General features: G+C 38.7%; 1 protein-coding gene across 1 annotated transcript; it reads right to left on the reverse strand.

The window, feature by feature from the left end:
* Nucleotides 1-2215: 2215 nt before the first annotated feature.
* On the reverse strand, nucleotides 2216-26127 carry ppp4r1l (protein phosphatase 4, regulatory subunit 1-like). Its single transcript, XM_041783881.1, has 20 exons — nucleotides 26005-26127; nucleotides 23493-23537; nucleotides 22860-22989; nucleotides 20666-20772; nucleotides 20328-20470; nucleotides 20067-20213; nucleotides 19505-19612; nucleotides 18233-18298; nucleotides 17616-17774; nucleotides 15721-15845; nucleotides 14685-15211; nucleotides 14242-14591; nucleotides 11336-11422; nucleotides 10996-11181; nucleotides 6514-6675; nucleotides 6226-6326; nucleotides 5815-5935; nucleotides 5022-5156; nucleotides 4470-4611; nucleotides 2216-4207 (listed from the first exon to the last, which is right to left on the reverse strand). Exons 1-20 carry the CDS (start codon nucleotides 26009-26011, stop codon nucleotides 4062-4064), a joined length of 2994 nt encoding a protein of 997 aa, XP_041639815.1. The 5' UTR covers nucleotides 26012-26127; the 3' UTR covers nucleotides 2216-4061.
* Nucleotides 26128-26249: the final 122 nt, after the last annotated feature.

The following is a 26249-nucleotide window of genomic DNA, read 5'->3' on the forward strand; positions in this document are numbered from 1 at the left end:
TGTTGTGCTTTATTTTACCAAGTTTGTTCAGCTAAATGCTACTAGGCTAAATTTTACACACTGCACCTTTAAGTGAAGGTGCTATTCTTGGTTTTCAGCATTTGCTGAAAAAACTTTGTGTCTTTTATGACATTTTATACATCAAATGAAAGATATATTAATGGAAACTGACACCTTAATCTTTTAGACATTTGAGCTGCAATTCGATATCGTCTTTTCAATTCACACTTTTTTTTTTTAAGCGGGGCAATATTGCCTAAAAATAAAATCTTAATTTCATTCATACCAAACCTAATGTGTCACTTCAATTGGTTTTCTTCCAGCTTAGAAAAACTACAAATGAATAACAAAGAAATCAATCAATAAAATTTGACAGTTAACTGAATTTCCCTCTGCTATTATGGTGTAAGTTGTAAACTTTTTTCAGAACAGTTTTTACCATTAGAAGTAGCATTTATTTTGCCTTTAAGATAAAGTATAAAGTTGACCTATGTTACTCATATAAATTGTTTTACCATATAGAAGAAACATATTAGAAATATGCAACATTACCCTATTCATAGCTAGTAAGATGATCTATTTTGTTGGTTGAGATTATTTTAATTTTAGTGAGCTGGTGTACAAATGATCCAATGTGGTGTCAGAACCTACTTAGGGGAACAGCAGAGGATGTTGAAGAGAAACTCTAAATTTCCACAAATAGTTTCCACAGTTTCCCAGTTTGGGATCAGTAAAGTTCATCTACCTACCTACCTAATTTATCAAAATCGATTTATAGCCCAGGCCTTCAATCTTGACAGGTCATTCAGGCTATTAATGTCTGTCTAGAGTAGAAAAGATCAATGATGGGTCCCCAGTCATGGGTCTGAACCAAAGTAACTATAATTAAGTAAATAAAACCAGACATCTAAAACTAAAATATATAAATCATTTCAGTTAACTGAAATTAAATACAACTAAGCTTTACAAAAACACAAAAACTAACTAAAACCTTTTTTTGTGTTTATGAAACAAACTAAAATAAAACAAATTGGGAGAAAATCTCCTTAGTTTTAGTTTTTAACAGCAACACACTGACTGACATGTACACCCAAGACCGGAAAGTGTGAAATGGTCTGATTTGATTGAAACAGACAAAGTGGTAATTTTAGCTCTTCAGTTGTAGTGAGATATCAGATTTGAGTATCTAAATTAAAAAGTTGAGTAGCCTGTTTATATACTTTAAAAAAAAAAAAAATTGTGTTTACTTTTTCTGACCCTTTTGGTTCTTACCCCTCACTCCCACAAGTATCCCATAACACTGAAAAACTCAAACTAATAAAAACTAGACTAAAACAGAGATTATTTGCAAACTAAAAACTAAACTACCACCCCAGCAATAAAAAACAGTTAAAACTAAAATGAAATTTAAAACAAAAAGTAATAATTAAAATAAAAAAACTACTGAAAAATCAAAATTATAACCCTGGTCTAAACTTGTCTTGTTTATCAAGCCAACAGTCAAAATCTGAGAGGTTTAACAAAAAAAAGATACCATTATTCAAGTAATGGTAGATTCAAGTCTCTGAAAAAAAGCTAATGCAGGAAATTAAAACAAATTCTAGGTTTGAGACCTATAACAACAGGATTGGCTGGAATTTTGTTTCATTACAGCTGAGGAGATTTTATCTGGTTAAAACAGACTGAAATGAATACAGATAACTACGTAAGACCCAAAAGCAATAACAACCATCAGAGGTAAATCAATAACTTTTTTCCTATATTAATTTGTAAATGGAGTAACTGCTGCCATGAGTGGCATAAGCTGATTAACAGCCTCTTTATCTTTTTTTCTACTTACATTGCCAATAGCAAATTTTCACAATGAGCAAAACACTGGACTGTTAAAATAAAGCCGGCTGAGATACTCTGTCAGAAAAGCCTACTTGTGTTTACACAGGACAAGCTGAGCAAACAGTCGTCTTAAAGCTTTGTCCACACAAGTGACCCAACTCAGAAGTTCCTCACAGGAGCTTCAACTTTGCTTCTTCATTTTAAAAGTCTTATATTTTGATTCTCTGCCTCAATTTTGGTGTTTTTATTACAGATATATCTGTATCCAAAGTGAACCTCAGTGTACAATAATGCAAGATTATGCAATTAAACTTCATCACAGTATATTAATTTTCATCCTTTTTAATTACAGAATACTAAAAATAACATTACATAAAATGTCTTTTTAAAAGAAACCATTGAATATTACAAAGGTTGTAAATTTTGTAAAGTTAGGATATAAAATCTTTGAACAGTGGTGCATAATTGAAAAGAAAAATAATTTTCATAAAATGTATATATTAACTGTTCTACTACATAAAAAATGAGATGGACACAAATCGCAGACAGACGAGATGAGTGGACACCGCCATTACCGCAGTGCGCTCTCCTTTCAAAGGAAGAAAGACTCGAGATGCACAGCACACACCACAATCAGCTTAAATTCTCAAGTTATGTCTATGTTCAAAAAAAAAAAAAAAAAAAAAAAACAGGAGGGGGTGAATGGAGGGAGGGGAGGGTTACCATTTACAACAGAGGAAAACCAACAAGCTCGAGAGACTACAAAAAGTGACTTGGTGGCCGCTCCCAATATTCACAAACATCTCGACTAAACTGGCCTTGGTTCCATAAACACACACTGGTTTTTCCACAGGTTTAAGCTGTACAAAGAGTTTGAGAAACCTCATACTTAAAATCATTCCACCAAGACAGGGAAACAATGATCAGCCGTCTTTCAGTGTCGTTACACAGCCATTCCTATATCCTACTGTACAACTGGTCAGTCAGATCCACTGAAAGCTACCATGGTCACATAATTCAACATCAGGAGGAATTAGAAGAGACTATACACAAGAGAGGAGGGGGGGAAACATGCATATTCCAACAGTGTGCTTGCTTTCTTCCTCTTCTTTCTCAGATTCACCCTGTGTCACTTCATTATGAGCCCTTGTTAAGATGTTTTAGTCAGAATCGCTCAAAAAGAATCACCCACTGAAGACATTCAGAGCCAGTTTGGACTGCGAACGTCCCTCCACATGTACGACACACTGGCCACTCGTATCCACACAGAGGTATTTCATTGGTCTCCTGCCGTTTGGGAGAAGTGTTGTGTCACATTTTTGGTAAACAGACACAGCAGGGGAAGAAAGAAATAGTTCATTAAGGTGTTCTTTTAAAAATGTCCACGATATGGTTTGAATTCAGCTGAGTGGCAGAATCACGGTTCCTTCTGTGCAGTAGTAGTGGTTTTGTTGGCCCATACAGAGCAGGAGGAGAAACGCAGAGAAAAAGAGGGCGAGGGAGAACAGACGGTAACCCAGAGGACATCTCAGAAGACAACAGAGGCATTTAAGGAGGAAAATGAGGCGACAGGCACCAGCAGAGCTACTTGGTTGGGCTGGTGTGTCGCTCAGACAGCTGGAGAGGTTTTAGTCACCAGGGAAACAGGAGCTGCTGCTGCTGCTAAGCTAATAATGCTGTTTAGGTTCAGATGAGTCCCCCTGAGTTAGTGCACACGTCAGAGTCAGGCAGGCTGAGCCCGCTTGTTCGTTAAGAAATCCACAAAAAGAAGCATTAAGAAAAAAATCAATTTTATAATCAAGCTTACAATTAGCTTTGGAGAAAGAGAGAAAAAGAGCCCGTCGTAGTTTTTACAAGTCTGTGACTGGGGAAAGGTAGAGTTCATGTTAGTGTAGAGGAGGAGGGGAAACAGTTCAGGCGGAAATACGGCGGATTACTTCTGAGTCCTGCTCATTTTAGGACAAGTTTTGCATTTCGTGTTGTGACTGTGCGCTTTGTAGTGCCCAACCAGAGACGGGGTTGTGTTGTTTTTGAGCATGCTCATACTTGAAAACTTCTGACATGATTCTGGAGAGGTGGTTAGTTTTGGGTCTGCCCAGCAGGTGAATGGTTGGGGTGATCTGGTCGGGTGCTGGTGTTGCAGGTTTGGCTGACTGTGCGTCAGTCAGACAGACAGACAGGTAGGTAGACAGGCAGGTGGGCTGTAACTGGACTTGAGGGAGCTGAGGCTAAATCAAAGGAGCCGTTTCCATCAGGCCTTTGTTGGGGTCCAGGCTGGCAAAGAAGCGGACGTCCCGGTCTTTGTCTGACTGCAGGGCCATCACGGTCTCCTCCAGCTCGTCTGAGTAGGCACAGCCGGGCTCTTTGAAGTACGCTGTGAATAAAACGCAAGATTCTGTTATTGCAAGAAAAGAGCTACCAGAGAGGATACGGTTGCTTTAAAAACTGGTCCTAATAGCATGTGAGTGTTAGACACCATAAGAAATTGTGTACTTTTGTCATCCACACTACATCTTTCAGATATTTAATTCACTGCCCTGTGTTTTTTATTCTCATTGTAAAAAACAGAGTTGGCATTTGTCTAAAGAGAAAGCTTATGAAGTATAAACACCATATATATATTTCTTGAATGTTACCTTTCTCCATCACACTCTGTCGCAGAGCCTTGGCCACTAGTACTCGGACGTTGGCCACTGGGTCTGAGGAAAGGCTGAGCAGGCTGGGTAAGAGGTGCTGGCTGAACTGCTCCATAGGCATACAGTCCTCCTCCACGATGGCCTGCAGACAATACAAGGAAACATTAAAACACTGAGTCACACAGACGGAAGAGGATGTGCCGCCGTCACAGCGGCAGCAGACACATCAGATCAAAAGCATCCAAACAGACTGGAAGGATGACAAACAGGCTCATGAGGAAGAAAAAGTTTATGAATATAGTTTACGACTGTTCATAGCTGCAGTCTGACAGTCTGATGAAGGATAAGAGAGGGGCTAAGACCAGTACGTAATAAGGCACTGGTAATTAATCTGTATCCATTTAGAAACAACTGCGATGTAAAAACAAATATAATTCTAACAAAAATGCATTTCATCTTTGCTGAAGACCCACAGTCCCTGGGACAACTATCAGACAAGAAATCAAACGAAACAAAAACAGCTTCAAGTCATGCTGCTCAAGAGATACAGACCTGACAGATGAAGGCAAAGGCCTGCCGCCCCACCCACTTAGGACAGTGGCAGAACCTGACAGTGAGTTCATTGATAAAGTTCAGGCCCAGATCGTCAGCCCCGCAGGCGTACAGTTTCTGGAGGATCTCTACAACCTGAGGACACAAAAAAGTGAAGACGTGCTTACTTATCAGAGCAGCATTTTATTTGAAGCCATTAGTGGCAAAACAAGATGGCATAAGCAGGGATGATGAGATTCACTCTACTGTCACTATGAGCATAGATAGAAGGTGCCACTTCTGCTATTTGCATTTAAAGAATCTGTAGCATTCAGGTTTTATTTAGATGATGGACATCAATTTTAAAACTGTAAAATTCATATGATGCTAGAAATAGACTCTGTTGAAAGGCAATTGAATCCACCTTCCAGCATCTCAAAAGGTTGTAAAATAAAAATATTTTACTTCTCTTTCTCTCCTGAGTTTGGAGGTGTAACTTCCTGAGGTCTTGCAATTGAACAGGTGTGTTAATCTTGGTGGCACAGGGAAGGGATCAGAAAAAAGTCAAACTACTCCTAAAGCAAATAAGACTTTGCACTCTCTGATTACTGTGTATGCTGTGACTTAATTGTCTTATAACAGACAATAAAATGATTAAATAGAAAAATCAGTCATGGCATTACAGTATCACAGCGTGACTCATTTCCCGTTTGTCTCGGATTTTCCAGAGTTTTTGCTGACATGAGCATCGGTCAACATTTTCCAGCTCTTCCTTTCACCATGAAAAAAAACAAAAAGGACTGAGCTCACTTACCAGTTTGTATGAGATCCACCTGACCTCTGACACTTTGTCAGAGCAGAGTGTAAGCGCTATCTGTCTGAGGTAGTCATACACATCGTAGTGGCTGTACAACTCGATGATCAAGATCAACTGCCTGCAGGAGAACAAAAAGCTTTGGTCAGGGAAACAGAGTAATAGAGAAAACTTTGCTGTGAAGAAGTCTTTCAATATATATAGTATATACAAATGACTAAAATGGACTGGACTATGTGTTAAATGTTTTTAAATGACTGAGCATAGAAGTGAAGTGTAACTGATAGTGAGAGGAAATCTCAACCATGTGTCATAGTAAGAGACTTTATCTCTACTATACAGCCAGTAGGCAGTATACTTGTTGGAAGTGCTGTAAAAAGAGTCTGATTGGAAGAGGAAAAGGAGACGTACTCTGCCAGCTCGTATCTGAATCTCCAGTTGCGACTGTTGTCCGTCACCATAAACTCCTGCAGCTGGTACAGATATTCCCTCCTTTTGTCTGCATGCAGCAACTGAAATAAAATAATACAAAGGAATAAGATCACTTAGTTTAACAACTTTTAAACTTTAAATGCAAATCAAACTATCATTTAACTGTAACCAAAACAAAACACTGCCTTGAAGCCCTTTCTATCACACTTTATAATAAATTTTCTATAAGTTTATCTTAAATTGGGACTAACAACTGTACTATCTCACCTTGAGGAAGTCGTATAGATGTTTGAGCACCCCAATGCGGACCTCGTCCAGATCTTTGAGAAAACCGTTGAAGATGGGCACCAGATCGGCTGCTGTCAGCTGATCTCCCAGGATGACCGCCAGCTCATGGATGGAGAAAGCCAGCGTACGTCGCACCTTCCACTGAGAAGAAGAGAGGAAAAGAGAAACAAAAAGGATTAGAATCTTAGCCTTTTTTAAAATTTCTCTTTTAATCAAGACAAGATACAGTACATATCATTCAAGCGCTGCAAAACTTCACATCTTCACCCGTTTTTAAACTATGACCAACATTTTTTAAATACATCAAAAATATAAGACATAGAAAAACAGCTGAAAACAAGTTAAAACAACCCCTGACTCTAAGTCACATGTCCTCATAGTACAGGTTCCAGGTTCCAGGTTGCTTCTTTTTACCACATGAAAATTAGACAATCTGCTCACTGTCTAAATTGCCCAAATATTGTGGCTACCTATATTTCTCTTGGAAGCTTTAATCAAAAATATTAGGGATACGCCATATTGGATGTTTTTATCTGATATGCTGGTATTTAAAGTTAATTTTAAGTGATACTGACACCAATATTGAAATGTAGTTTAGATCTAAAACCTCAGGCCTTAAAATACACAACTGAAAGTTTGAGGATAAAGAACTCGTCAAGTTTCAGGCCTTAAACACACTGTAAAGTGTAAGGCATCATGTTGAAAGAAGAAAAAGACTTCAGCTGATGTAGGCCTGTTGGTCCAGCCTAAAACTTTGCTAACTTATTTGTTCTTAAGGCCAATATTTACAGTTGCCAAAATATTGATTGTAAATATCAGTAGAAGTTTTAATAGCAGCTTCTAAAGAAGACTGCAAATAACAGTTGAAACATGTCAAGGTAAAAAAAAAAAACCCATCTCATACAACTAGTTGTCTGAAAAAAGAAACAAGATAAATATTAAAAATAAGACAAAATGAGTTTACTGGATCTAGAAATTTCCATATCTGCCAATATGGATATCATGTCAAAAAAATCATGAGAAGCGTTGCTGTTTCCCAAGCTCACTGGCTCTCTTACAAGCATTTTATTTCCACAACCAAAACATAAGAAACCATGTGCATTGCCTCTAGCACTGCATGGCAGCACCTGCGTCTGATTGGACTTTAAGCACTTTGTGACACTTACAGATGTTGTTTCTTCCTCTACGGATATTTGCTTGTGTTGTATTAACTTAGATATATATTGCTTTGGACAAAAGTGCCTGTTAAATGACATTGTAACACTGCAAAAAAAGTGAAGAAACCAAAGAATGTATACATTAAAGAACCTGGAATTAAATAACTGTATCTAAAAAAGTACAAAAACTGGTGAATATATAATAAAAATCTGTGGTATTTTAATGGACTAACAATCACTTACGGTAAACAGTTCACCACTGCAGCTCTAATGTACAGTAATATTGACTGATAACCCAGGAAATCTACTACTAAACGTTACCAGCGTGCCATGACATTAATCTGAATTCCTGTGGTGACTGCCCTGAGCCCACATCTGAACAGTGCAGCGTTGTCATGCTAACAGTGACCTTCAGTGCTGTGATGAAGTAATGAGCAGCAGTGTGACTGAGAGCTGTCACACTCCCTCTGCTGCAACGCTTCCTCTCACACATTTCCCTCTCTTTCGCACATCCTCGAGCAACTCTTTTACACAAGTGTTACAAGTCAAACGGAGGACATTGCTAAAATTAAAAAAAAAAAATCTTGCCCACTGTAGTGGACAAATTTCTTGATGAGACCCTTGAAAGAAACTGGTGGTAGATTAAAACAAATGACCCTCACTGACTTCTGTATCTAGTTTAGAAAGCAAACAAACGGGTCGCTTGAATTCAAACAGGCAAGAGCAAAAGGACAACAAACAAGCACAAAGATTCTACCCACTAAAAATTAATTTTGATCTATAGGACGACATTTAGTGCTCTTAGATGGGTTTGTATTTACTGTGTTCACAAAAGAGACCATAGGAATTCCCCGCTCTTGTGGTAGTTACTATGGCTTAAGTCAGATTTTTCTGAAAGCTTTAAGTTCACAAGCTGTGACATGTTTGTTGACATTCTCAGAAAAGGCAGAGCACATGGACTTCAGTTTTAGCCACATACAAGACCAAAAAAAAGCTTTTGCAAGCCTTAACCTGAATCATTATCTTTGTAATCTTGTCTCTTGTTCCTCTGCGTGATGTTAAAACACAAAGAAATAATATAAAGTAATTTCTATACAGAAAGGCAACACTACAAGCACTCTTTCTGCTTCCATGCTGTCACTGCCTGGCAATGAGGTTCCTTCCTGTTCTGTTACCACTTGAATGCAAAGCCTTTCCTGTACACTACTCCACAATTTTATGAGTTTCATCTGAAGGCCACATAATCCCTAAGCTAAGATAAAGAAATGGTCAAGGTTTACAACAGTGACCACAGCTAGAAGCAGAGAAACATGACTACCAACACAACAGGCTGTTTTATCACTGTACGTTGTTTAAAATCTTGTGATCTGATTGGCTGTTTGGGGTCAGGATGATGGGGACAGTCATTAGTAATGAATGGGACTTTACAGCTCTGAAATTAGATCTACACTGCAAGTATCATTAGGAAAAATAATATACATAAATCCAATATGACTCCTAAACTGTAGAAAACAGATTGTTTTAACCACAGTATAACTGATTTACCTGGCATGGAGAGGATGAATATCACCAATTCTCAGCCCTGCAGACCTAGCAGCAAGAGTCTTGAAGAGTCTGCTGAGCTACTGTACTGAGCTAAGAGGCGAGCTGACCCCTTCAACATATAAAAGAATCCACATTTTGTCACAAACATGCTTTCAATTAAACGGTGACATACTACCAACCAAAAAAACCCATGTAGGGTTAGCACCCTAGTGATGATGAGTCGTTCGCGAATGAGCGTGTTCTACAAAATGGGCCTCTTATGTTAGCCACGGTAGCTAGCTCCCTTTAAGAGCCAGTTTCTTTTCCTCCATCCTTTGCCACTATTTAATCCACATTTAAAAAGCCAAACAACCAACTCTACTGAAAGATTAAATTACCTGGATCTCTCAAAAGAGACAGATTTCCAGTCGAAACAAGCAAGGCTGGAGGTTGGGGTGACAAACCTCAGCCAACGTCGGAAAGATCAGGGTTCAATATGCTAAACCATAACAAAACCGTACTGAACAAAACCAAACCACTTTGAGAAAACGGATCATACACAAGCATTTTGCGACACCACTCATCCAGGCTTTTGTAATCCCCGTCTGATGCCATTCCTGTGGCTTTTTAAACTTAAATTTTTATTTTTTTTCCAAATGTTTCACTACATTCAGGACCCAAAAGTAGCTCAAGAATTTAAAACGTTTATATTTTGACACTTTTTTTTGCAGCATTTCTCTATACAGAAATCTCTTCTTGCCCCCGAAAGGGTTTTTCTCTGCTGCTGCTTGACGTCATCTTAAGAACCTATAGACCCAATCATACTTGCACTGCACTCCTGAGAATGTCCTGACACTGTCCAATGGGCAATGCATTTAATAATAATAATAATAATAATAATAAATTGTATTTGTAATGCACTTTACATTTGGCAAACAAATCCCAAAGTGCTACAATAAAAACATGTCTAAAAATGGAGTAAAAAGCAGATAAAACCACAAATACTACAGATCACAGAGACTACAAACTACAAATCAGCCATAAGACTGTCTGAATAAAAATGTCTTTAAGTACATTTACAACTAAAACGGCTAATGCTGTTCATCAAAGCTTTCTATCGTGTTTATCCAGCATTTAATCTATGTATATGTATTGATTTGCACTGCTCCTTGTCAAATAAACTAAACATAATTAAGTTTTCAGAAGTACTGCGTCAAAGACCGGAGTTAGTTTGCTTATATAAAGAGAAGGCAACATCATAGCTCTACAAAGAATGTCACGCTTTTCCACAAATAAAGACAAAGCAAATATCATTTGCTTTAAGGCATATGTGATATCCTTTGACAATCTTTTATGAATTCTTGCGTCAACAAAATCGTACTTTATTAGCTTTGACAGTTTTAAAATGTTTTTTTATAATGTAAAGTTCATTATGATGCAGTTAAGTTGCACCTCTTTAAGGAATTAAGAAGACGGAAAGTCTGATGTTACTGATGAGAAAGAGAAACTTTCAGTGTTTCAGTGGAGAAGAAGCCTCTTTTACAACAGCTGTTTATCATTACTGTTTTTTGGCTTTGATTTCCAACAAATTTAAAAGATTACTCCCACAGCTCATAAATCCAATCAACCCATCCTGAAGCTTAGTTACATTATCAAAATCAGATTTACATCAAAGTGCGGCTTAAATATCATCATACTTTAAGGTATTAATGCTCATTTCATGCAGCAAAACATCAAGTCTAACTCCCGTGACCCTCTTAAATTCAGTTTCTCTGCCTACCTGCACATCAGTAGCAAGCGTTTCATATGTGTCTTTGAGGCAGTGCCAGTTCTGTCGTCCCAGAGTGAGGGCGACCCCCGGCAGGCTGAAGGCACAGTGTTTGGCGATCTCTGTATCCACCGTCTGAGCCCGGGCCGGGTCAGTCATCGAAAGGTACTGATCCAAAAGCTGCTGTGGGATGACATTCTGCAGAAAGCGAGAGATGAAAGATATTGATGACAAAGAGGAAAGAAGCTGCGAAGGAAGAAAGTATTCAATAATCTTCATCTGTGCTAATCAATGCTGACTGTAAGGTTCTGATCAATATTTGCAGGATGTTTGATAGAAGTTGCTGACTGACCTGGATCTTAGGCTTATCCTCAGACACCGGGCTGTGGGCAGAATCGTCTTTTCCTTCCTCCTCCACGCTCTCAATTAGTTCAGACTCCTGGGAAAAATACAAACTCACACTTATCATTGGGAAACAAGTAAACACACTGAAAACTAAAGACACATTTAGAATTAAGAGGATTAAAATGCTCTGATTTTTCATCTCTCTTTTGAAGGAGACTTACTTTGCTAATGGCAAAGATGAATAATACTATGAAAGATAAATATCCTACCCGCTGTGACACTCATAAAGAGACTGACTGATTAAGCTGCCGTCATTTTAATAGTACGCAAACACTAACTTGGATTTTTTTTTGTCCGTTAGGACTAAATTTTCAAATTTTCTGATTGTGAGTGCCTCATCTGTGAATACTTCCATTTTCTGGGGGCTGTCAAAATGTGGGTATGGAGAGTTTGTACAGAAAATCTTGCATTAAATTGAATACTTTTTACTACCTTTTAAAAGACCTTCTGCATTGGTTTTAATGCATCCTCAATTTCTAACCCATTACAGTAACAACAGAGTTATCTATGTTTTGTGCTAACTGCAAAATAAAAATGTGACAATAAAAAAAAGGAAACGTTAGTGGTATTTCTTATTGTAGTATGTGGATTAAGCTTTCATGGAGCATTTTGAGATTTGACTACGAGAAAAAGAGACATAGGTTTGATACCATAAAGCAGCATGCAACTGTGCAGGGACTGGTTTTTCTACTTAGGTAACTAAAAGTAGTCACACCACAATCTAGAAGTGCCTTTGAATAAGTTTTGAACCACATTTAAAACTGAAAACAACAGACACAGAACAGCAAAGACCTTGTAGTCTTGCATTTAAGATTTTTTCATACTTTTCAAAAGCCTTAAACTCTGCCGAATTGATTCATTAACTTTCATACTTTAAGACCCCACATTAACCCCTTCTTATATACTGTTACAAAACAATGATAAAATCTGTCATTCTGAAAATCAATACAATCAGAAAGTAATCACACTTTTAAACAAACATCTATTTCATAGGACAGTTGTGTAGAATGTCACTGTTTTAACTGGTGATTTATAATTGCTCCCCATCACTTTATGTGTACTGTATGAGTTTGAGTGTACTGTTTGATCAAACAGTGTTTTGCTGCCATTCATGGTCAAGTCTCCCTTGAAAAAGAGATCTTTGAACTCAATGGGACTAAGTCCAGCCACACACTGCGAGATTTTAAGACTGATGTGAGGCAAGATTTGCCTCCCCCGACGACCGTGAGGGTTTATCCTGAGTGGAGCCTCATCGCAAATGACTTTTTTGGAATAATCCTTATGTGTGTGGTGTCAAACCGATTGTACTGCTCCAAATCGCGTTGTAGCCTCCCAGACCACAAATTATAAACATCAAATGTGTTTGATGTTTACAATTTTAGGTCATAGTGCCTCTGACAAAGTACCCACAACAACCAATGAGAGCGAGCAGATGAGGTAGTGTCACCAGCCGGATCATACATACTTTCACCGCTCATAACCATAAACACAACTGTAACGTCATTCAAGCTAGGATTTTATCCCTAGTCTTTCCTTTGTTTAATGATTTTTGCTGCTCCTGTAATGCATGCCGGGGCAGCCTGTTGTAAAGGGACAGCAAGAGGGTATTGACAGACATCCATGTTTGTTTGTTTTTTCTGAAGTCACGTGATCACCAAGATCGTTGGCAGTCTGGTTGAGTTGTCTAGTGTGTGCGCAACTGTGATTTAAGATGAAAAATCGTTTGAAATTGTCCTGATGTATGTGGTCTCCCGCATTTCAAAAATCATTTAGGATTTAAAAATCGTCTAGTGTGTGACCGGCCTAACCTGTCATCTATTACTGCATGCAAAACCTTTCAGAGTGGAAATGTTGTCAATGTTTTTGTACACTTTAGACAGCAGTTAGATTTTCTGACAACTGAAACAAGAAATAACCCAATAGTAGTGGTATTAAAGCAGTTGTTGATATTGTTTGATTTTTACTAGTGTGGTTTACAAGTTCAAAATTCTGGTTTTGGGGCTTGTGGTTAGGTCACTCTCCATATACGGAGGCTGTGGTCCTCCAAGTGGGCAGACTGGGTTCAAGTCAGAATTGTGGCTCCTATTCTGCTCATTAATCCCAGCTCTTTTGTACAGACTTCCTAGTCTTTCCATTGTCCAATATAAATAAGGCTCAATAGCCCAAAGAACATAAATCTTGAAGAAAAAACTAGTATTGTGACAGCCCTACTTTACTAGAAGAGTAAACCAAAAATGCTTTGGTCGTGAATATTTAAAGCAGCCATCTTTGGCTTTGGAGACACAACTATTTTCCTAATTTTCTAACTAAAATATTAGTTAAATTACCTTCAGCCTTTCACTATATCCAAGATCTGAAGAGATTCCATGTAAGGATCGTAGGAACCTTGGCTGGCCTTCTTCTGTTTTGTTCTAAAGGATCCAGATACTTTAAAGACTGCCATGCAGAAATCCTCAAGTCAGGATCGATGGAAATCAATATCTTATGACAGTTGTTGAGATATGTGCTTGTTTTGAAAGCACATCTCTAATCATCTGGCCTGGAATAAATCTTACTGAACAGTGCTGGAGAACGTTTACTCCAGAACGTTAGATTGATCTTAAATAATTCTTAACAAGGCATAATTTTTAAACTATCTCCCTTGATGTTGACCTCATGAATACATTGGATATGGGATAAATATGGCAGTAGTATAAATAAGCTGGCGCTACCTATTAGACAAATATTGAGCATTAAACCAAATGTTTCTGTTCAAACTGAGCTGAGAACTGTCAAACAAATCAATCTGAAAAGCAGCACATAGAGCTACTAAGTATTTCTGTGAAGGCAACAACAATTTAAATGGTCTCTTACTGGAACAGGGGACTCAGGAGGAGACTCTTCCTGGTCGTCTTGGTCTCCAAGGGGCTCTGTCTGCGTCTCTTCATCTCCTTGCTCCTGGACCGGGCTTGACTCTGAAGATGGCGAAGTTTCCATCGTCTGTTCCTCTTCTGTGGGACTCTCCTCACTCTCTGACTGAACCTCCACTGACTTGCTCTCCACAGATGGGCTGTCGGAGTCGCTCTCAGGCTGCTGCTCAGGCTGCTGTTCAGGCTGCTGCTCAGGCTGCTGCTCACTTGTGTTGGTGGGGTCTATCGGGCTGTCATCTACGGGACTGTCGAGCTGTGCTGCCTTTAATGCTGCTGACAACACCTGAACTTGAGCTAGGGTGAAAATTAAAACAAACAACTTAATGTACATCTCTAGAGACTGCTAAAATGTTACAGATAATTCTACAAATTCTTCTATATACCTACCTTGTACATCTGGGTCATCCATATGAGGCTGCAAACAGTCCAACACCTTCTGGATCTGGTCGCTGGTAGCTTTTCCAGGGCTGGGCTTTGAATCCGGACAGTTGCCTTCATGCCTCTCCTCCTCATCCTCTTCTTCCTTCTTCTTCTTCTCCTCCTTCTCTGTCACTTCCGCTGATGTGTGACAACTTAGCATTTCCAGTTCCCCGCTGATATCTGGTAAAGGCGATCTCCAGTAGTGGAAAGAGTTAAAGTTCTCGTCTGTCTGCTCTGTTTCTTTTGTATTCCTAGTGTTGTTTGTGGTTTTGGGGCTGGTGTTGCTGTTTGAGATAGTGTGGGAGAAACTGCTGTGCGTGGAAACTGATGCGTGGTTGTCGTCATAGTTGTGCATATCGTCGTTGTCGGCTGTTGACACGTGCTCTGGGGAAGGCGTGGCACGGCCATCCTGATTGGGAGGCGTGTGAGTGATGGTTCTTTCTGTGTGGCAGCTGCTGATGTCGGAGCAGTTTAGAGAGTTCAGGGAGCAGTCACTGAAACGAGAGTAACAAAATGTACCTTACACACTCTCATCTCACCACTGATGAAAAACAACACAAAAATTCTACTAGAAAATGAGTCAAAGCAAGTCAAGTTGTACATTTTAAAGTGCTTTTAAACAGGTATCATGCCTTGGGGTGGAAAAAATTTATGAAAAACAAATTGGTTTCATCTTCAAGTCCTTTCAGGCCCCTGATTTTCAGACAAACCTTCAACAAAGGAAAACTGGTCTGACCTGATCTCACCGAGTCATTTGGGGCCAATTATGCAATACTTTTATACTTCAAACTGTCTGTAAAGGCCCATCAATCATGCAGTGAAAGAGAATATTATTATTACAGCCATAAATAATTAAAAAGTTCCATTCACTAAGTATAGGCACACCTGGAAAACTCTGAACATAAATAATAAACAAAAGAGAACAAAACAAATACATTATGTTAAAACATTTAAAATAAGCACGTGAGAAGAGTAGCAGCTGTATAAAAATGATGAAACCCACCTGTCTAATGTACATCTTGGGACCTCTAGAAGAGCTCCGTCTTCTCTGAAGTGAAGGCCTGTGCTGGAGGGATTGGCAAAGGTGGAGATAAAACGTCCCAGAGACTGAAAGGCTGCCTGTCTCACCTGAAAAGGAGGAACCAATGAATCAATCCATTTCCCCAGCAACACACAGACTTTCTATATTCTAATTCAAGCAGGGTCTTGACCTGTATAAGGGCAGGATTATTTGCACTGTAGGCATTCCAACGCCACAACACAATCCAAAATAGAGCCCAGACATAAACACTACAGCTCAGTTTATGCCATGTTGGTGTCTGCAGACAAAATAAAATGTCCTCATTCTCTGAAGTAGCTTGTGCAGCTTTATGTGGACCCTCATGGGCACGTGCAGATGCCAAATTTACAACCCTTGGATACACAATGGTAAAAATACACAGTGTATAAATACACACTCAAGTCTAGAGACTTTTAATCTTCAAGCCATACTGAAAGATAAACTTGCATGTTTTCCATAGAAGTACATGCATATGCCAAATATTTTGTTTTCTTTCATCAACTGCCTGCCACTTATTTTGTTCCTCAACAGATTTCTTTCTCTATACATGAAGCAGGGCCATTTAGATCGACTGAACAGACAACTCAGCCTGGCAACACCTCACAAATTTACACCTGAATTTAGGCCAGATTTCAGACTCCATCACTTGTGGGGGCAAGTCCCAATTTAGGGCTTGTTGCAAATGACTGTCCAAATAACCCTAAAATATGTGGGGTTATAACAATTATTTTAATGCTCCTATGGTGTCAAAGCCTCTCTGAAAATATCAAATGCCGGTTTCCGGGAGATCTCATGTGTGTGGAATGTTCACTGTAAAATCAACACCAAAATCGCAGGTGTGCAGTCTTGAGTTGGGCTCAATCGTCTAATGTATGCGATTGGATGATTCAGGAGGCAAAAAGTTTGAAAAATTTCCTTATGTGTGGGGTCTTCCACATTTCAAATATCAGTTTATACCCAGAAATCGTCTCTTGTGGTAGGTTAGCTTAGTGGTTTGTGTTGCTGATGTCAGCCCGGGTGATCTTTAGTCACATGTTTTATTTTTTTTAGATTTTCTTTTTGGCTTTTTTGCCTTCATTACAGAGAGAGAGGGCAGTGGATAGAGCCAGAAACTGGGATGAAAGAGTGGGGAATGACATGAGATACAAAAGGCTTCAGGCCTTATTTTAACCCAGGCTGCCCATGTACATGGAGCACGACCCAGCCACTAGGTCATCTCTGCCCCCTAGTCCCATATTTTCATTTACACGGTCATATCCTAATGTCCATAAAATGCTTGGTAAGCCTTGTTTCCCCAAATATTTAACTTCTTTTGACTATTTTGGCACATATATTTTGTGCTTAATTTAAATTGTGCAGTATCTATTAAATAAAATCCTAATGATGGAGATATGGCGACCTTTCATTGACTATGTTAAGACTGCAAATATAACAATTGAAGATGAAAGTGAATGATGTGACCATGCAGTTTCCATGCTTGTAACTATTTTCTTTACACATCAAATGCACTGTATATAATGCACATTCTCTAGCAGCAGATTGTCTTGTTTAAACAGAGGAGCACTGTTGTTGGTTTGATTTTGTCTGTAACTGTTATATTTATGTGTATATTTTTCTTGAAAAAAATCCAATAAAAAATATTTTGGAAAAAAAATAAAATCTTAATGTAAATGAAGACAAGGTTCAGACTCAAAACTGGGAACTTGAAGGCGATGCAGTAAATTCTTAGATAAGCAGCAGCTGTTTTATTTTCATCACTGTTCAGAGGAAGTTACACATAAATGTGCCTGTAACATTATGCAACCTTTGAAACCTCCCTTTGTGTGACTTTGTCTTACCCATCGAGACTGGTCGCTGATGAGGCTGATGAAAAGTGGGGACAGTTTTGCACGTCGCACCTCTGGAGAGGTGGAATTAGACACCATCATGAAGCACTCAGCACAAGCTTTCCTGATGCCCCACAGACTGTCTGAGCACAGGTCGAAGAACTTGGGCATCTAATAAAAGCACAAGAAAGAAAGAATTATTGAAGATTAACGTTGAACTTTTGCACTGTGAATGCACATGAGGGCAGCAGCTGGCCAAGCAAATGGTGGTAAAAACTGTGGTATTAATGGAAAGGAAAATAATGCTAAGTAAAGGGACAGCTCTCAAAAGACACATATCTAATGACACAATGCTTCACTGATGTAAACTGTGAAGGCCATCAGTGTGAAACTTTCAAGTTACATAACAAAGATGTGAATGGTACTTTGAGTCGCGATGTGACCTGCTGACAGGTGTTAAAAAATAACCATGTAGATATGGTTATCTTCTAGCTGATGGTGTGGTTTGTTTTTGTTTGTAACACACAGATTTAAACTTAGACTGTTCCATAAGCAGTCTCAACCTTCTCACGGTATTTTTAAGTGTTAAGCTGATATTTTCAGTCAAAATATATCCTAAAGCTTCTCACCAGTAGTTTTTCTGTGGCCTCCTGACCAACAATAGAACAAAACTCTCCGAAGTTAGCTGCACAGACCTGAAATACACAAAAATTTAACAATGAACGAAGCAAAGTTCATGAGACAAAGTAAACAAACAATGCTGATTTTTTAGCCACCAGGCAACATTTACCAACATTCAGCTACAAAATAATAGTGCTAATTCTATCATTATCATATTGTAGTAATTGTTTTATTTATTTATTTTCAGTAACTAAAACAATTACTTCTAGACTTTTCCTTTTTGTTTTACTCTCTCTCTGTCTAACAACAGTATCTTTATAGAGTTAAGACAATCATTAAAAATGAAATCCAAATAAACCAATCGTCACCTCGGCTGTAAGTTTAATACTTGGAGTAAAGCACATATACTGAAAAGAAATGATGGATGAATTTTGCAGACATTTCAAGTTACCACGTCTTTAGCCAAATCATTTTGTGAACTTCTACAACTTTCCTAATATTTTGGACACTGGTCTTGTATGTGCATTTTCTGTAATGTCATAAGGGCAGTTTGCATCTTTTCCTCACAGTATTTACATGACCTTGTGAATATAATTTACATTTTTAAAAAGGAAACTTCTACAAAGTCTACTATCTGGGATTATGCCAGTAAATGTTACACAAAACCAGTTATTCTAAATATCTGGTTGTTAAAGTTTTATCTCACCTTGCTGAGACTTTATTTTAAACAGTTTATTAATAAAATTAAAACCATTTTTAAAGTATTTCTATTATATCATTAAAGTAAGTTAAACAGTTGGACTCTCTACATGTACTTAATTTGTGAAGTTGTAGTCCTATTGTGCAATTTTCAGACATGCTGAGTCTTTGATGACTCACTGAATGAAATAGGGATTTATAAGTTGATTGAGACGGTTGCCTGTGGCAACAACAGCAAAAGTACAAAAGACTTTGAAGTTCTTCTTTAGAGAAAAAGAGGATTACACAAAAGCAGAAAAGTCATACAATTAGAAAAGAGCCAAAACAAGTTCAGAGAATTAACATTCCTCGAAGAAAACAACAAAACACTGCAGTGTGGGCTGAAGTGATGCAAACAACTGAGTTAAGGCTGACACAGTGTTATTGAATTTATCCTGATGAGACCCAGTTAAACTCCAGGTCAAATATGTGCTTGTCACTGCAGCCTGAAACTGATTATTCTGTAGGTTTTTACATAATTTCCGGCTCATTTGAGCCTTCTTGACCTCTGGAGGAAGTGAAAATTGTTTTGAGGATGTTACCTTGCGGACTTGAAAGAGTCTGACGTCGCTGCACAGGTCACAGAAACGTGGCAGGAGCAGATGCTCCACTGTGTCTTTGCTCAACATGGTGACAACTTTACACATGATCTGTCAGGGGGAGACACAGAGAGATTAATGAGCAGGCATGTGTCAGAAGGCTAACCCTGATTTTAAATACTTGATCTGGGTAGATGAATTATAGAATAGCTTACACCTAAAATACACACAGTGTTTATACAGTAGCATATAAATCAGACCATATTTAACTGGAGCTTTTAAAACTCTGACAGTTCCATCACACTTGATGTATTAGTATTTACATGACACAAAAATAATCTCTGCTGGCATCAGTCATGCTGCATCAAAACAAAGGCCTTATTTTACTGGTCTGTTCAATGGATTATATCGAAACACTGACTGATAACATTTAGTAATAATAGAAACCCACTATGTTTGTAGTTTAATAGCTGTTCATTGTATGCCAAGTGTTTCAGGTAAAATTCAATTTAAGCTTTTTTACCCTGTTCATAAATAACAAAATGAGTTTCATTCAATCTCTTACCGCAACTGCCTCTATTTTATAGTCATCGTCACTGCTGGGCTCTGTGAGTTCAAGCAGAACTGGACAAACTTTGGTCTCCATATCGGCTTTAGAGATCAGACCCTGCTCTAACAAAACGAGCAGCGCTGCCTGGCTGGTCTTTCGTACCTGGAGAAGATATAAAGATTAAAAAGGCAATCTATTTCTTACTTTATTTTTTTCTCTGAGAAAAATAACAAAAGGAAGAAGCAAAGACAGTCTGCTGGGTTAGACTAAACTTACCTGATTATTTGGATCAGTGAGATATCGGACTACAATAGGAACCAGGTATCTTGAGAAAGCAGCAGGGAAGTTGGGCCGACTCTCATGTAAGAACATGGCAATGTTTGGGACCTGCTCCATCAGTTCAGCTCGTACTGTGGGCTCTGTGTGAACACATCAAGGTCGATTTACAAACATAATGTGCGCGTATTACAGCTCAACAAGTGTTGTGCCCATGCAACCGTGTTCAGGGTTTAATTGAGTTTCTGAAGAAGAAAAATGACTGAAATACAGCCAGGAGTTACAGATTTATCCACAGATACTGGTGACTAAATAATCAAGAAAAGAAATACATCTACCTCCATCTTCTGACATTCTTGCAACTGTCTCCATGACACTGATAAAGTCATTTTCATTGTCACTGAACTCTCGAAGCACATCAAGCAGGCCGCGAGCCACGATCTGCCTAGAGAGCAACAGAAGCGTCAAGTTAGTAGAACGCCTGCCAATACCTACGGGTGCTGAGGGCAAGCACACAACAACAACAGTCACAGCACTGATAGAGCTGTCAGGAAGATTACAAACACACGCACATGTGTTTAGAAATGACAGGAGGGCTTGAACCCTGCGAAGCTGAGCATGAAAAGCATGAAGACGAAGGCTAAACATGTTTGTGTGGGGGCAACAGCGAGGTATTAGAGATGCTTAGGCTCACTTTTACAGTTGGCTATATAGTAAGCATCACATTGAAAAACACATAAATCTCCAGAAATACACATAAACTTAAATGTGTCTCCATCTAGAAAGCTAAAAGGCTAGGACTGGTCCTGTCAAACAAATGCCATGTTCAGACAAACACCACTACTGACTCAGCATCAAGTCTTTTGGCATTCCTGCAGTACAGAGTTAAAGCAGGTATGTGATTAGTAAATACACAGGAATGCAGACGTTATCCAGATGACTATGAAAACATATCTCCATGACTCAAGATGGGACATGGTGTATATCTACCATGCACATTTTCCCATGTGAAGTTTAAGATATTTAGGCCTTATTTAGTGTAATTTATCCAATGACTATGAAGAATCACTTCAAAAAGTGCTTTTATACAACATTTTTCTCTTACCGTTTTAAGCCTATAAAATTTTGAGCACAGATGTGTGACAGTTTTGCAGTATCTACTATGATTCCTTGACATTTATTTGAAAATTTTGGCTCATTTTTTGCTACATGTGGTTACACCTTTGTGTCATTTCCTAGACATTTCCTTACTACCATTTTCTATTTGGCTGCAGATGTTTCCTTCCGTTTACACCCTTGGGGATGGCAAAATGCTTTCAACAAAAGTCATCAACGTGAGGACAGGTCAACCCAGCTGCATGCAAGTATCGTATGCATCACACAGGGTTCTCTTTTAATCACCTATTTTTTTCTAAAAACATATTTGCAAAATACCATAACATAGGAAATACCCACCCACTGCAATCAAAAATCCCTTCAGTTCTTGACTTATACATATCAGTCACTTTGGGGAAAATATCAATTAAAAAAAATTCTAATCGATAATATTTTTTACAGACACAACCATAGTCAGAAAGGAGCCTGTGGTTGAGGTAAAACTTCATTCTGACTGAAGCTGCATTTCCCTGAAGGGTTTTGTTTGGTTCAGTACAATTTGGTACAGTAAACCCCGATCTTGCTTGCGTTTCCACCACCACCTGCACCCTTACCTGGTGGGCAGGGGGTGTAGGCTGGATGACGGTAGTTGACTCAGCAATTTAATAGCGTGACATCATTGCAGCATAATGTAGTGTAGCCTGCCAGTGAATTAAATGAGGAAGAGAGCCACAGAGTAAACAAGGAGTGATGATGAAAGATCCAGCACTTTTTTTCCTTGATACATGGCTGTTTATCACAACAAGAAGAAGGTAAGACTGGGGGGAGCATGTAAGTGCGTACCATGCTGTACTGAACTGAACCAGACTGCTTGGTGGAAAAGCACCACAGGAGTGTGTTTTGAAGTTGTATAAGCTTTGGATTTCTAATGATAACATCACTTCAAGAGAGCAGATGCAGAAACCATTTCTTTGGATTCATTTTATCCAGACCAACAGCATGAGTAGCTGTACAGAAGGCTAATAAAGAGAAATTTCCTGTCCATGATGCCATAAAATACCTCAGTCACTAAGGACAGTGGCTTTATGATGTCTGCCTGCTTTCTAAGCAATATTCATCTGTTTATTTTTCACTGATTCTGCTTTTTCATTTAGCTTTTTAATTTAGGACCACCTTTAACTGTGCTGTTCTGGGTCTGTTTTCTAATATCGCCTTTTAACAGCAGATTTGCATACAAAGGCCAAAGGCTAACTTCTATCTTTAAAACACAAAAATGGTGTTATCCTAATCTGGAGTCTCAGTTTTGAAACACTTACACTAAATATAAAAAGGCCCTCATAATATGTTTACTATGTGTCAGCATCCCATTGTCTTTTTCAGCATCGTGTCTGATTTTGCATAATGTTGAGTCTATAGCCAACCACACACTCCACTTACCTGTTGAAGACATTTTCACTGAAGGCATACTTCTCTAGCCTCCCCAGAGGAGTGAGGTTGTCCTGTCCCGCATCGAGGAAGGCTGTGATGCGGATGCCGTCGCACTCTGAACCATAGTCATCAAATCCAACTGGAGAATGGAGAAGAGACGGTTTTAAAACCACACGTACTGGAAACACATCTGGAGTGTGCAACTAATGCCTGCCCACAGACACAAAACATTTAAATAAGGACTGCCAAAAGCACCACAGCAATCACTGTGCCATGCTAAAGATACTGAGTCAGGCTAAATGTTTTTTAAAAAGCAGAGAATTTTATGTGTAATGGTTTATTCAATTTAATTTTCCAGCCATGAATACAGGCTGGTTTTGCAGTTGGATCTTAACAGTGTTTCATCACCCTTGCTAATGCAGACAACAGGGGCTGTTGGTCTATATAAATACTAATAATAGCATAGCGTAAAACCCTGAAATACTGTTGACAGCTCTGAATTTCACATGGGCAAATGGGGTTTCCAAGAAACATGACACCTCCTTATATACGTATGTAGTAAACATAGTCCAACACATCTGCAAAGAATTTCATTGTCAATCCAAATATTTTTTTCCAAAGAAGAATAACATGAGTACTCACAGTCATCCAAATCGTCGTGGCCATCTTCAAAGTATAAAGATAGACCTGGAAGGGATAAGACGATTAGAGGGGAATCCACTGCGACAAACATGTCATCAACATACCATCAGTCCATGTGGGACCACTCCCCCTTTAAAATGAAAGGAGCACTGGGTTGGCAGGTTTACAGGCTGACAATTACCAAGACGGGACAAAGTCTGCTTCAGTCAGACAATAAGTCACTGTGGCCCCACTGAAACACTGAGCATTAACATGACGTCAACAGCGTAGCAACACACACACAAGAAGAAATCACAACAAGCATGAAACACTGCCATTGATTTTCATGTCTTGAGTGCATTAGTCAAATTCTCCAAAGCTCCCTGGTAAAGCGCTGAATCACACAAAGTGCCACATGTTGTGTTGGTGTATGTACAAACATTTTTTATTTCCTTTGTAAGGGTATTTGCCTGAAGTTAACCTGTATTTGGCTGGAGTGATGCTGGTAAAAACAGCATCAGGCTCTCATTTTACTGTGTGGGTATGTTTTATTGCATATGTATATACATTTGCAATGCTTTTGCAGTCATGAGACACTGAACCCACCAGCTGACTCTGTTCCTTGTGGTGTACTTTTCATACTTAAATTTAAACCTCGTTGGATCACAATGTTCTTTAAAGTTGTCATCTACGTTTGGTAGTACCGTTTTCATTTTCAATCTCCAAAACTTTAATAAAAAAGCACCTTGATTTCATTTTTTGGGCAGGGATGTTATACTCTACATGTCATGCAAACATTCAAGTGATTTTTTTCTTTACAATAATTTGCAAAAAAATCGTACTTTCCTTGTTTTAGTATGTTTGTCTTATTAAACGAAAAAAGAAATACAATTTTTCCCTTCAGTACAATAATTCCTTTCAAATCTGAAATCAATCAAATAATAATAATAATAATCACAACGAGGTATTTAAAATTAAGCAAAGCTTAATCAACCAAATACTGTGCTTTATAATAAAGGATGATTTATTGTTTGCTTGTAGAAAATATGTAAGATGAGGACCTTAAAAAATAATTGCATATTATATCGCAATCTCAATATTGGGGGTAATGAATCACAATTGGATCATTTTCCCTAGAATAGATCCATGAAAAATTTCAAGGAAACAATTCTACATGGTAAAAAATATGTTGGCAAGGTTTCATTTTGCAGTCTGAAAGGTTGCCAAGCAGTCTGTCTGCAGCTCTTGGTACTTGAAAACAAAAAATAACCAATATTGGGTGTCTAGAACTTCTATTTATGTTGCTGCAGCATTGACACAGATATCTGTACCCCTGATTTCTGCTGAAGTAAAAAAAAAAGTGCATCCTGTGTAATCTTATCTTCTTACAATCTGGGAAATTGTATGGCTTGGTTGTTCTTTCAATAAATCAGAGTCCTATGTAGTGTTTTGCTTGTACCTCGCTTTAATCCAAAGGGATTTTAACCAGAAAATATGAGTAAATAGACGATGTGTGCTAAGCTCGACTGTTTACTCCATGGCCTGTATCTTAAGTACCCCGCTTTATAGTTGGCTGAGCAATTAGGGCATATGTATTAAACTGCATTAACATCAATCCTGTAGTCTGGTTCCTTTAAAACGATACTTCCAGTACTGTCATTCTGTGCCGTATGCTCCAATGCGAGGAACAGAACCTGGACATTTAGACGGCCTTATATATGTTTTTAGAAATATAATGAACCATACCAACACGACAAGAAGACTTTATTGCGTGTTTTCATTACAGTGCCGCTCAGCCCTGAAAAAAGGACAATAACTGAGTGTATGGTAGTCAAAAGAAGAGCCTAGAAAGAGATCCCAGAAGGAGAAGCATGTGGTGGGACGGCTACGAGCCAGTGTTTACAGCTAGGCAAGCAGGGGAATATACACGAAATATTTAGAAACAGTCCCTGCCTTAAAACAATACATAAGATTTGGTATTATATGTACATTGATTAAGACCTACTGGTCAGACAACGCCCCCAAACCCGTGTTGGCAAAGAACAGCATCTCCCCTTTGTTATGGTATAAAGGAGGATTTGGTCAGCTTATGGCTGAAAATGACTTTAGCAACCAGGCTATCGTTAGCTAGGTCAGCTCGCTAGCCTTTGCTATGGCAACAGCTCGATAATTAACGCGTTCTGTTGAATTCTACACTGCCAAACTTCCCAAGCAAACAGTATTTGATAAACTCCATACATATATTGACTATATGTGTATTTTAATGCAGCCCCAGAATAACACATTTCGATACCCTGGAGTAGCTTTCGTAAGCTAGCTCGCTAGTAGTGCTAAGTTTGCTAACACGGCTTGTCCAGCCCTTTCGCTTGACTTGACTCGCCTTAGCCAACACTTCGTCTGGGAACACCATGAACCTAGAAAAGCATGAGCGTCTCTTTTAGGTTTTTCATCTCCATGGCACTAAATATCGCTTCACAGAAGCTAACACGGCGTGGAAGAAAGGAAGAAATCAGTATTTTAAAAGTGCCATTACCTGCCATCTTGAGTATCGGCTCGGCTCTGCGGGCTGCCGTCCCGTGTGGGCTGTCACCACCGCACAGCTGTCACTCAAACAAGGCAGCAAACTACTTCCTGAAAGTACTTCCTGATGCTGGTGTAGACTGGTCGATTATATAGTTAAAACAACGACCTTTAACTGATAAGCGCCTCTCAGCTGCGGCTCAAACTCGACATACCTGAGCATAAAAACAGCCTGTGGGCTTTGTGTATCTCCAAAAA

The sequence above is a fragment of the Cheilinus undulatus genome, linkage group 3 (assembly GCF_018320785.1).
Source record: "Cheilinus undulatus linkage group 3, ASM1832078v1, whole genome shotgun sequence".
In the NCBI taxonomy this organism is placed as follows: Eukaryota; Metazoa; Chordata; class Actinopteri; order Labriformes; family Labridae; genus Cheilinus; species Cheilinus undulatus.

Coding starts and splice junctions, on each gene's coding strand:
- ppp4r1l (XM_041783881.1), bottom strand. Junction 14,592..14,684: donor GGATGACCCAGATGTACAAG/GTAGGTATATAG, acceptor TTTTCACCCTAG/CTCAAGTTCAGGTGTTGTCA. Junction 4,612..5,021: donor CCTTTGCCTTCATCTGTCAG/GTCTGTATCTCT, acceptor TATTGTCTGCAG/GCCATCGTGGAGGAGGACTG.